The 12593-nt window shown below is 40.1% G+C and overlaps 1 protein-coding gene across 17 annotated transcripts in view; it reads left to right on the top strand.

Moving 5' to 3' along the window:
- ubr4 (ubiquitin protein ligase E3 component n-recognin 4) overlaps nucleotides 1–12593 on the top strand; it is a 56632-nt gene that overhangs the window by 24390 nt on the left and 19649 nt on the right. For 5 of the 17 annotated variants that reach the window (XM_062054584.1, XM_062054574.1, XM_062054569.1 and 2 more), the window contains 26 exons: nucleotides 37–424; nucleotides 500–563; nucleotides 642–833; nucleotides 1997–2067; nucleotides 2350–2542; nucleotides 3078–3311; nucleotides 3412–3582; nucleotides 3678–3860; nucleotides 3928–4086; nucleotides 4199–4351; nucleotides 4445–4672; nucleotides 4825–4982; nucleotides 5072–5246; nucleotides 5361–5562; nucleotides 5788–5951; nucleotides 7461–7677; nucleotides 7829–8045; nucleotides 8483–8515; nucleotides 8758–8821; nucleotides 8892–9026; nucleotides 10218–10392; nucleotides 10474–10605; nucleotides 10697–10818; nucleotides 11861–11972; nucleotides 12058–12188; nucleotides 12285–12501. In XM_062054584.1, the coding sequence (XP_061910568.1) occupies nucleotides 37–424; nucleotides 500–563; nucleotides 642–833; nucleotides 1997–2067; nucleotides 2350–2542; nucleotides 3078–3311; nucleotides 3412–3582; nucleotides 3678–3860; nucleotides 3928–4086; nucleotides 4199–4351; nucleotides 4445–4672; nucleotides 4825–4982; nucleotides 5072–5246; nucleotides 5361–5562; nucleotides 5788–5951; nucleotides 7461–7677; nucleotides 7829–8045; nucleotides 8483–8515; nucleotides 8758–8821; nucleotides 8892–9026; nucleotides 10218–10392; nucleotides 10474–10605; nucleotides 10697–10818; nucleotides 11861–11972; nucleotides 12058–12188; nucleotides 12285–12501 (4290 nt within the window). The remainder of the gene's footprint in view (nucleotides 1–36; nucleotides 425–499; nucleotides 564–641; nucleotides 834–1996; nucleotides 2068–2349; nucleotides 2543–3077; nucleotides 3312–3411; nucleotides 3583–3677; nucleotides 3861–3927; nucleotides 4087–4198; nucleotides 4352–4444; nucleotides 4673–4824; nucleotides 4983–5071; nucleotides 5247–5360; nucleotides 5563–5787; nucleotides 5952–7460; nucleotides 7678–7828; nucleotides 8046–8482; nucleotides 8516–8757; nucleotides 8822–8891; nucleotides 9027–10217; nucleotides 10393–10473; nucleotides 10606–10696; nucleotides 10819–11860; nucleotides 11973–12057; nucleotides 12189–12284; nucleotides 12502–12593) is intronic. The other 12 variants (XM_062054581.1, XM_062054577.1, XM_062054579.1 and 9 more) reach the window with 9 other exon arrangements.

Here is a 12593-nt window from a genome sequence, read left to right as displayed (position 1 = left end):
AGCCAACTAACTTTCTTTGTAATGCTTTTCCCCCAGCGGAAAAGAGCCCAAACCCCAGTCTGCTCTGTCTTTGCGGCTCCCTGGCACAGCTTGCTTGTGTGGAACCCTCACGGTTGCAGTCCTGGCTGAAGCGCATGACAGCCAGCCCACCCAAGGACTCCGAGCAGCTGGAAATAGTACAGGAAAATCGTCAGCTTTTGCAGCTCCTTACCACTCATATAGTGCGGGACAACAGCCAGGTGGGGGAAGGAGTGTGCACTGTCCTCCTTAGCACACTAATCCCCATGGCAACCGACATGCTGGCCAATGGGGATGGAACAGGATTCCCTGAGCTTATGGTCATCATGGCGACTCTGGCTAGTGCTGGGCAAGGAGCAGGCCACCTGCAACTGCACAGGGCAGTTATTGACTGGCTTGCCAGATGGTAATATATCACTTTCACTGGTAAGACACAACCTCATTAATGAATTTAAACATTGCCTCTTTTTTTCTTTTACAGCAAAAAGTATTTAACTCAAAAGAATGTTGTGGAAAAAGTGAGCACAAACACGTCACAGGGAAAGGTATGTGTTTGCAATTCCCTCGGAATTGTGCCAAGAATTATGATTCTAAAAGTATTTCTGCTGATAATTTGATTTCAGCATGCCAGCATGCTGGAATGCTCCTGTCACATCATCTCTTATCTGGCTGATGTGATGAATGCCTTAAGGCAAAGCAATGGTCAAGGTAGCTCCACATTGTTAATGGATGGAGAAGAGAAAGCCATGGAGGTCGATTCGGATTGGGTAGAAGAACTAGCTGTAGAGGAAGATGACTCCCAGGCAGAGGATTCTGTAAGAGCCCTTTTTTGTACCTGCCCCTTCAGAGGTCTTATTTTGTCAGTGCACAAAACAGATCAGAGTAGCACGATATAGACAATATATCAATTATATTATTTAACCAACAATAGAGCTTTTAATACTATTGTTATATTGTGATAATGCATGATGATGACGCATTCTCGATGAAAAATTTGAAAGCGACAAGCAAAGGAAGACGTCCTCAACGTAGCATCCTCGTTAGCGGCTAACATGCCTGCACAGTGCAAAGCCACTTCTAAGTCAGTAATCCTCGCCTCCGTGGCGGCAAATGAACATTTTTTTTACAAGTTTTATCCCTGGAGAACAAGGAATGGCTAAACATGCTGCACTACACACCATAGAACAATATGCTAACCGCAAGCTAGAGCTTTTGAATGTAAACAAAGATGGGCAGATTGATACAAATATTGACAGTAACGATACAAAGCATAACATGGGGGAGTCGTGGCTCGGTTGGTAGAGCGGACGTGCCAGGAACTTGAGGGCTCGAGGTTCGATTCCCGCTTCCGCCATCCTAGTCACTGCTGTTGTCCTTGGGCAAGACACTACCCACCTGCTCCCAGTGCCACCCACACTGGTATAAATGTAGCTTAAAGATGTAAATAATGGGTTTCATTATGTAAAGTGCTTTGAGTCTCCAGGTAATTGAATTCACTTCACATCTGTAGAAGCTCGATACTATAATGGTTAGACCACAAGGAAGAGCTCTTGAATATAAACAAAGGTGGGGGGATCGATACAAATATCGACAGTAATACAAATTATACTATCTGTAGAAGGTTGATACTTCGTGGTAATTTTTTAGTCTTAAAATATTGTTGTTGTTTTTTTTTTACTGTTTACAAACTCAGAAAATAAGTCCCTGGACACCAGAAGACTTTAAGAGCAAAACCAAATTATTTAAATTGCAGTCAATAATACTTAAAAAATAAGGTAAGTCATGGGTTCCACATTATTGTAATAAGTAGTAATACGGGTTATGTCAAAAGTAATTCATATAACCTAATTGAAATAGCTGATGAACATTTTTCAAAAGCACTCTTGTTATGTAGTATAGTTTTTATGTTCATAAAAAAACTGAGGTTGATGCACAGGTTTTTGGAAGATTTATAACACTATTTGTCATTCACTGACAGGATGAAGACTCTCTTTGCAACAAGCTCTGCACCTTCACCATAACTCAAAAAGAGTTCATGAACCAGCACTGGTAAAGAAACGTTTATTAGATGTTTGATTGTGTCGTGTTTTTGGTTTCATACTTAAAAACATTTTAACATTTGTCTCAACAATTATTTTTAAAAGACGCGTAAAAATTCTGAGTAATTCTGAGTAAAAGACATGATAAACAAATGTGCAAGCTTTATGAAAGGAATGGTAAAAGCCATGCATTATTTATTTCCTGTTGTTTGCCTAAAACATGGAAATAGCGGTGGCATTGTCAGTACTAAACAGATGCGTTATGCACCATCTTGCCCATTTCATTCTATAGGTACCACTGTCACACCTGTAAGATGGTGGATGGGGTAGGTGTGTGCACTGTGTGCGCCAAGGTCTGTCATAAAGACCATGAGATCTCCTATGCCAAATATGGTTCTTTCTTCTGTGACTGCGGTGCCAAAGAGGATGGCAGCTGCCAGGTGAGACCGAATACTTCAGGTCATCATGGGAAGAGAACAACAGCGGTAACTTTGGCTTGCAAGTCATTCCCCCATTGACTTCCATCCAGTTTATCATTTGTTTAGGGCTATATAGCTAGAATGCACATTCCCAGTAAATGACAGCAATTGTATTACATTGCATATATCACATACCTTTTATTAGGAAGGCCAGTTTTCCTAGTTAAGCCTAATTGTTTTGTTTGCATGCGATAAACCATCACCAACATTTATTGTTATTGTGACTATATCACTTTTAATAGTTTGCATACCTTGTAATCAATATTGCTGATGTTGTAGCTTAAAGTGTCAGTATATTGTTCTTGCATGCACAGCAGCCTTTTAGCACAATAATTATTGTGCTAATGCTTCCAGTCTTGTGTAATTTTATTTGAAGGCAGTACTGTATCACTCGCATTTGTTTTTAACATGTCCTAATTGTAAACATAGCCAATGCTCTGAAGTCATAAACTTTATATGATACATTCCCATAGTCATGTGCATGTCAGCATTGCCTTTTATTTCTTTTTCATTGGCTCATATCATGTTGTGTTGTCAACAGGCCTTAGTAAAACGTAGCCCAAGCAGTGGCATAGGCTCTACTCTGAAGGAATCCTCTGCGTTCCAAAGCGAATTGCGCATGCCAGACAGTAGTGGTCGCCACCAGAACGCATCACCATGTGACAAAGGCAAGGTGACCATCTGTGATGGCAAACCTGGTGATGAGGACAGACCCAAGAAAAGCAGTGTGTGCAGGAGTATTGAAGGCTGCCAGGAAGAGCTGCTTTCCCAAGTGGTGAGGAAAATAATAGAGTATATTCCTGGTTCACCAAGTTAGTTTAAAGGTACTCCTACTTATGCACTGTTCTGAACTTTTTGTCATTTCCCCCCCACAGAATGCATCGTCTACTGCGGCCGTCATACTTGAGATGCTCATGTTTTTAATGGAAGCCATCCAGACCAACTTCCAGCAAGCATCGGCAGTAGGAAGCAGCAGCCGGGCACAGCAAGCCCTCAATGAACTTCACACTCAAGACAAAAGTGTGGATATGACAGATCAATTAATGGTAAGGTCATCTCTTTTGGGTTCAATACAAAACCTGATTGGAACTTTTAATAATAAAGGGACTCTTTTGAGTTACTGTTGCACTTTTTTTGTCAGGTCCCCACTCTTGGCTCTCAAGAAGGGGCTTTTGAAAATGTGAGAATGAACTACAGTGGCGACCAGGGACAAACAATCCGCCAGCTTATAAGTGCTCATGTGCTTAGGCGCGTTGCCATGTGTGTCTTGTCATCTCCTCATGGCCGCCGCCAACACCTTGCAGTCAGCCATGAAAAGGGAAAGGTCAGCAGTCCAACAAAGTCCAACATTTTGTACCAGCAATCCATAACCTAGTATGTTTGCATTGCAGATAACAGTACTGCAGCTGTCCACCCTCCTGAAGCAAGCTGACTCAAGCAAGAGGAAGCTGACGTTAACGCGTCTGGCCTCTGCTCCTGTCCCTTTCACTGTCCTCAGTCTCACAGGCAACCCTTGTAATGAAGATTACCTGGCTGTGTGCGGCCTCAAGGTAAATCCTCACACATGATTAGCAGGTTTTTAATAGGTCAAAAATGGCTGAAGAAGAGAGAGAACCAGATTTCTATTTTTTTAAATGTGTTTTTTTCTGTCTTGTTTTCCAGGACTGCCATGTGCTTACATTTAGCAGCACAGGCTCTGTGTCAGACCATCTGGTGCTGCACCCACAACTCGCTACTGGCAACTTCATAATCAAAGCGATTTGGTTGCCTGGCTCGCAAACAGAGCTAGCAATCATAACTGCTGACTTTGTTAAGGTATATGTTAGGAAAAAAATAAAAATTACCTATGAGTCCAAGACTTTTGACAGTTTTTTCTTACGTTGATCTTAATCATCCCTTCTTGAACAGATTTATGACTTATCTGTGGATGCACTGAGTCCCATGTACTACTTCCTCCTGCCAAGTTCCAAGATCCGTGATGCTACGTTTCTTTTCAATGAGGAGGGAAAAAACATCATTGTCATCATGTCTTCAGCGGGTTACATGTACACCCAGGTTATGGATGAATCCAGCAGTGCTCAGCATGGCCCTTTTTATGTCACAAACGTGTTAGATATAACCCATGAAGACTTGAAGGTAAGCAAGGCAAAACACAAAATTCCTAAAACAAAATAATCTGCACTTTCGTATTCTAATACAAATACAGTATGTCAACAAATATACTCTTTCTTGTTATGCCCATTCTTGGACTGTCTGAGCTGTATTGATTATTTTTGTTTTACTTTTAGGATAGCAACGGTCAGGTTGCTGGAGGTGGGGTGTCAGTTTATTACTCCCATGTGCTCCAGATGCTCTTCTTCAGTTACAGCCAAGGAAAGTCCTTTGCTGCCACAGTGAGTCGAAGCACCACTGAAGTACAGCGACTGTTCACAATCAATGTTAAAGGGTATGGCTTTTTCTCCACTTATCACAATTGTCGTGTTTGTATTTGTATCCAGGAGAGCGGCATTGACACGTTTTTCCTGCCTTTTTCAGATCCAATGGCAGCAGCAGTAAAATATCACCGGCTCTTTGCCAATGGTCTGAGGTCATGAACCACCCAGGGCTGGTTTGCTGTGTGCAGCAGACAACAGGCATACCACTGGTTATTATGGTTAAGCCTGACACCTTCCTGATTCAGGAAATTAAAACTCTGCCAGCCAAAGCTAAGGTGAAGACCACTTGCTGTTGGAATTTGATAAGTCCATAAATAGGAAAATGTGTTTAAACATGTGATAGTTCTATACAATATTTCCTAATGCTTGTTTATGCCCTCTCCTTCAAGATTCAAGATATGGTAGCAATTCGACACACTGCCAGCAATGAGCAACAGCGCACAACCATGATTCTTCTCTGTGAGGACGGAAGTCTGCGAATCTATATGGCCAATGTAGACAACACCTCCTACTGGCTGCAGCCTTCACTACAACCCAGCTGTGGCATCAATATCATGAAGCCTGTCCGTAAGCGCAAAGCCGCTGCTACTGGTGAGTTTGATGCAAAGTAAAGCATTTATACTTTATGTGAAACATGCTCAAAGTATAGGTGCAAAAAGACATAATATAACAGGATGTTCTTAAAATACCCCATCTTTTCATGTTTTCCAATGCATTCCAATTCTCAAAATCACCTTTGTGGTTACCTACAACCGTGCATTGATGGCTGAACTTAACCTTCACAATTTACTTCAGATGTCATGTATCTGTTTTTAGCAACCCGAACCTCCAGTCAGGTGACATTCCCAGTAGACTTTTTCGAACACAACCAGCAATTGACAGAAGTAGAGTTTGGTGGCAATGACTTGCTGCAGGTCTACAATGGACAGCAGATCAAACACAGACTCAACTCTACTGGGATGTATGTGGCTAATACCAAGGTGGGCTCCTTTTTGGGTTTTTATTATACCCTACATTAACATTGTTTTTTTCTATATATAAGTGTAGAATGATGTCTGGGGCACAAGATAGTTTGATATTGATGGGAACTCCACCAACGAATAATCCTTGATATCACTTGAAAACATTTTTTTGATAAAGTATATAGATCTATTCCATTGCATAGTTTATTTGCTCGAATCTGCTTTTTGCAAGAAGATCTAGGCCTCTTGCGTACTAAGAGAGTTTGTGCGCTGCACAACAGCAATCTTGGCTTAGTTGACACCACTGTTTTTTCCACTTCCGGGAAGAAGTAATGTGACGTAATGCAAGCAATTTATTGCACCACCAAAACTCAACTCTAAATTAAATTTAAAAGGAACGGATATAAATTGGTAATGAATAAACAAAACAAGAACATTCCTGCGGGAATTTTGATAGGCCTGCTATGTGTGCCCTGAACCTCTGGCCTGGGGTCGATCAAAGCTGGCATTTCCCCAAGATGGCGATGTATTTTTTTTTTTTTTCATAAAGAAATACAAGCATGTGTGCTTACGGACTAGCCCTGCAGACTGTATTGCTCTATATTGATATATAATGTATATATTGTGTTTTTTATGTTGATTTAATAAAAAATAAATGTTTATTTTATATTTTTTATTTCTTGTGCGGCCCGGTACCAATCAGTCCGGTGGTTGTGGACCGCTGCGTTTTATGACGCATAAATAACAAACTGAGAACGTGCCTGGTATGTTAACGTAAAATATTATGGTAAGAGTCATTCAAATAACTATAACATATAGAACATGCTATACGTTTACCAAACAATCTGTCACTCCTAATCGCTAAATCCGATGAAATCTTATAAGTCTAGTCTCTTACGTGAATGAGCTAAATAATATTATTTGATATTTTACGGTAATGTGTTAATAATTTCACACATAAGTCGCTCCTGAGTATAAGTCGCACCCTGGCCAAACTATGAAAAAAAACTGCGACTTATAGTCCGAAAAATACGGTAGTTTTAGTTCAGGACGGGGCGGTTAAGTGTTTCGAGGATGAATGAGAGGTACCGGACACAATATTTTCCTACAAAAATTTTCCTTTTCCTCACTGACATCATCTCACTCACATTTTTGTCAATTTGCCTGATATTCTGGGTTTAACTGCGGATTCTATTTTATTGTCCGATTCTGTGACTCCGTTTGTGGTTATGTTAACGCAGAAATCTTATGACCTTTTTTGTTGAGTTTTGTGATTATTGAATAGACATAGTAACGCTGTGTCAAATAAAAAGTAGCAACAATGGTGATATCCCAAACTTTTAGTAGACATGGTCTTTCTTTCCACTAAGACGCTCACTCATCCGTTTCACCGTTACAAGCTCAGGTTTTTGTATGCACATTGGGTGGCTCATTAATGTTTTTTTTTGTTTTATCGTTAAATTTGATCAATTGCACAGGCCTAATTTGTACATACAGTAGAAATAAACATCTATGCTTTGTTTCCAGCCTGGGGGATTCACTGTGGAAGCGGTCAACAACAACACTTCAATGGTGATGACAGGCATGCGGGTGCAGGTGGGCACTCAGGCCATTGAAAGAGCTCCCTCCTACGTGGAGGTCTTTGGCCGTACAATGCAAATAAATCTGACAAGGGCCCGCTGGTTTGACTTTCCCTTCACGAGGGAGGAAGCGCTACAGGCTGACAAGAAGCTGTCAATCTTCAGTAAGCACATGACTTTAATGCGGTTTGCGGAAATTCACACAATGAAAAGTGTCTCCATGTTTAGGCACCTAACTAAAAGCACACAAAATGCATGCACAATATTTTGCACCAAACCTTTTCTGGATTCCTAACTACACTTTTTCTATAAAAGTTGGAGCATCAGTTGACCCAGCTGGAGTCACCATGCTGGATTCAATCAAGATCTATGGAAAAACAAAAGAGCAGTTTGGTTGGCCTGAGGATGCACCAGAAGACTTCTCCTCAGCCTCGGTTAACAACGTTTGCAGTCCCAACCTCAACCAGGGCAACGGCTCCTCTGATGGAGACGTCGCTACACCAACCACCACCAGTGGCACTGTGTTGGAGAGGTATGACTTTCCCCTTATCTTTTTATACAGGCCATTATGGTGGGTATTTATGTCACACCACGATATGAATCCTCTAAATACACGACACATAACGTAAATAAGCAGTTGCAGTATTTGTCTGGAAATGTGGTAAATATTAAGTAATGACATGGCTTTCATGATTTGATCAAATTGTATTTTGCTGTTATGTCTGCTAATGTTTGTATATACTGTACATGTACATTTTTTTTTATTTTTCCCGTGAGTCTAACCTGTTTAGCTGGAGTAGTTTTAATTTAATAGTAGTTTGGTTCTTCTTGAAGTAATAAGTGCATGGCTACAACAAATTCATCTTTCTTGCATGTCTCTCATGTCATTTAATTTCACTTGTTTCTTTCTGTGATTTTCACACTTTTTTTTGTTCTTTTTTCTTTTGCTCCCAAATATTCAATAAATAGTTGTGAAATTGAGTCCTTATCGACCTTGGACCGGTTAGTAACTGCCTTTTCTCTGCTTGTTTTGTATGGTTTTGTGCATGTGTGCCTGCGTGCGTGAGTGTATGTCCATGTCTGAGACTTACATGCCATGGACCATCTCTTTTTCCTGACATTTTCTTGCAGTGGAATATGATTTTTGCAGTATAAAGTAGTTTGGCTTTTGCACCTATTCCTTTAGTTATCTCTGGTTAAGTCCAAGTTTTTGCTGGATTTGACTTTCACTCTCTACATTTCAGGTTAGTTGTCAGTGCTCTTGAAGCTCTGGAAAGTTGCTTTGCGGTTGGATCGTCAAATGAAAAGGTGCTACTCATTTAAAATCGTTTTAATGACATGTATTTATGAATCCATTTTAACTATTGATTTAATGTAGGAGAAGAACAAGGCTGCTGCATTGGAGCTGGCCACTCTACTCTTGTCTATGCCAACACCTGCAGGTGTGCAGCAGCAGACCAAGGGACTTCTTGCCAGTCTGCACACAAGTCGCACTGCCTACCACAACCACAAGGTAAACCAAAAACATATTGTATAAGATATAATTTACACCATAAGTAAAAGTCAATTGAATGTTAAAGGAACTGCACTTTTTTTTGTATTTTGCTTATCGTTCACAAGGATTATGAAAGACAAGAAGACAAGTTTTTTTTGTTTTTTTTTGCTTTCTAACATGTAAAAATCGACTCGTTCTTGGTGGCTAGCAATGCAGCTAATGGGAGCAATCAATTCTACCTCTAAATCACTTTAAAATTGCATTCAAAAACTGTCAACAATACTTAGTTTTTACGTGTCGTAACCTGTACGTATTTTTCGGACTATAAGTCACATATTTTTTTATAGTTTGGCCAGGGGTGCGACTTATACTCAGGAGCGACTTATGTGTGACATTACCGTAAAATATCAAATAATATTATTTAGCTCATTCACGTAAGAGACTAGACGTATAAGATTTCATCGGATTTAGCGATTAGGAGTGACTGATTGTTTGGTAAACGTATAGCATGTTCTATATGTTAGTTATTTGAATGACTCTTACCATAATATGTTACGTTAACATACCAGGCATGTTCTCAGTTGGTTATTTATGCGTCATATAACGTACACTTATACAGCCTGTTGTTCACTATTCTTTATTTATTTTAAATTGCCTTTCAAATGTCTATTCTTGGTGTTGGGTTTTATCAAATAAATTTCCCCAAAAAATGCGACTTATACTCCAGTGCGACTTATAGTCCGAAAAATACGGTAATAACTAAACTGTAGCGAAATGTTACTGTAGGAGCGAACACTGAAGAACTCTTTATTTTCTAGCGTACTAGTAACACTTCGGCGTTGCTATGGAAAGAGAAATAAATGCGCCGTCCAACTAGTAATTAAAATGACCAAAATACGGTAAATATTGTACATATTACATTATGTTATGAACGTGTCTTTTACTACATTATATATATATACTTGCAGTGTGTATACAAAATGTTGATGGAGGGTTTTGAAGTGTTCTTAGAGGGTTTTGAAGGCTACAACGGTGACTCCCATTAGCCGCATCTTCCAAGCGTTTTTTATCATAAAAATAAAATACTTTTTTTTTAAAAGACCTGTCTGTTCTTGTCTCTCAATTATTGTGAACGATAGGCAAAACTCCAAAAAAAGTGTTCTCCTTTAAGTAAACAACAGGAATTAACCCTTTATTTCCCCTCTTCAGGACCAGTCCTTGCTGAGTAATGCAGTGCAGTGTCTGAACAGCTGCAGTCGTGAGGGTAAAGAACTGGACCCTGATGTCTTCCAGAGACTTGTGATCACCGCCCGCTCCATTGCGATCATGAGGCCCAACAATTTGGTGCATTTTACAGAATCAAAATTACTTCACAGTGATTCTGGTAAGATATTGTTAGACAAGTAATGTTCTATTTAGTTTAATTTTTTAAGCATCATTGATATATTTTTTGTCTCAAATCTAGACTTGACAGAGGATGGGCAAAAACAGTTGGAAGGCGAAAGCCATAATTTTATCTCACAACTGATGAATAATTTTTGGAAGCTACATTCTCTGAAACCTAAGAATGCTTTTCTCGCTCCTGCTTGCCTGCCCGGTACGTGCAAACACTCACGTTTGATTGTAGTATTTAGGTTTAAAAACAGAATTTCCAATGTACCAATGTTTATCTTCCCTCGCGTTCTTAGGATTAACTCATGTGGAGGCAACCGTAAATGCCCTTGTGGACATCATACATGCATACTGCACCTGCGAGCTGGATTACATCAACATGGCCTCCAAGATCTACATGCAAATGTTACTCTGCCCTGTAAGTACCGGTACATTTAAACACAATCAGTTTTAGTTATTAAATCACTATTACTGATTGAATTATTTCTGCTCCTTCAAGAAGTATTTTTTTATTACAGTGGTACTTCCATTTTCATTAGTAATTGGTTCCAAAAAGTCAGATGAAGACAGAATCGTACGAAAAGTAGGGTTTACCCTGCCTTCTGGCTGAATGCAGCTGGGATAGGCTCCAGCCCCCCACGATCCTGAGATGGGCAAGTGGTAGAAAATGGATGGATGGTTAATGCAAATCCAAATAATCTTATCCAGACACAAAAAAAAACACATTTACCTAGGGAGGCACACACATTTTTTTAAGACAATGCAGATAATAACCCACCTACGTTTTTACGGAGCATTCCCCCCCCCCCCTTTTATCCAAGTTTTATTGGTACAACGTCATAATTCTTCATTACACCCCGATAATTATCTTACCCTTTTACCTTTATTTAAGATTTATTGGCAGTCTGCGTGGTAGGAGAGGAGAGCCACACGAGCGCCACCTTTGTACTTCGCTATAAGCTTCTTGATGGAATACAATCGTGTTTCTCACCTTATCAATGTGCTGGCACTTGCAACTTTCTTTGGCCCCTTGGTGCGTTATTTTGCAGCCATTCTCAAAACCAGCCATCCCCCAACGTGTAGGATTCTTTGTTTGCGCACCATGGAATGATGTGCGGGCGAAAATACTAATTTGTTACATGCAATGTTTTGTCAGACAGTAACCGAGACCGTTTCCAAATACTGGCACAATAGTTTTCAAAGGAAAGTGGGGCATACAAAAAACAAGGTACAATCGTATTTAAGTGGAAATGTCCCTCCTTATTTAGCGAGATTTCAATTTCTTTCTTTCTGACAAGGAGCAACCTAGCTGGCCGTTAACGTCATCTGCTTGTTGCTGATAATTAACCTCATCACGATAAACGATAAAACAGTTATTTACATTACATTACAAAATAGGATTAATCATTTTATGATTTTCTTCCAGTTGGAATAATAATCTTAAGTGGATTTTATTTCAGGACACAGCAGTGAGCTTTGCTTGTAAGCAGGCACTAATCAGAGTGCTGCGGCCCAGAAACAAGCGCCGTCATGTAACCCTTCCGTCCCCCCCACGTTCCAACACACCCATTGGTATGTTTTCATTGTCTTCACACAATAACTGGGGAAAAAGAAGTCCCAGTTTCTTTGGACTTAGTGAGTCTTATTTATTTACCAGGAGACAAGGACGATGAGGACGATGATGACGCAGAAGACAAAATGCAATCATCGGTGCTCACTGGCGGAGAGGAGGGTAGACCGGATAGTCAGGAGCAGAATGAAGTGGACAACGGTGACTTTGAAATGGTGGTGAGCATAATTAGCAAGCATTTAATAGATTAATTGTGTTTAACAGTCCTAAAATTGTATTTAATAATACAATACGTAATGTCTCTCATCATTTAGCTCACAAATGAGTTACATCCAGGGTTATTTGTGCTTCAGTCAGAATCTATGGTCCTGGAGACACCCGAGAATGTGAACAATGGAAATCCATCTCCTCTGGAAGCATTGCTGGCTGGAGCCGAGGGTTTCCCCCCTATGCTGGACATCCCTCCTGATGCGGATGATGAAACTATGGTAGAGCTAGCCATTGCTCTCAGCCTCCAGCAGGATCAGCAAGGTCAGTTGAAAAAATAAGGAAAATTAACATACATTTTGATATGTAAAGCCATTGATTTTTGCCTGGTCCGGGTAAAGGATCTAAGCAAATGA

This window comes from Entelurus aequoreus, linkage group LG07 (assembly GCF_033978785.1).
Source record: "Entelurus aequoreus isolate RoL-2023_Sb linkage group LG07, RoL_Eaeq_v1.1, whole genome shotgun sequence".
NCBI classification, from domain to species: Eukaryota; Metazoa; Chordata; class Actinopteri; order Syngnathiformes; family Syngnathidae; genus Entelurus; species Entelurus aequoreus.
Note: the sequence above shows the minus strand (reverse complement) of the source record. Positions and strands in the feature narration are given on the sequence as shown.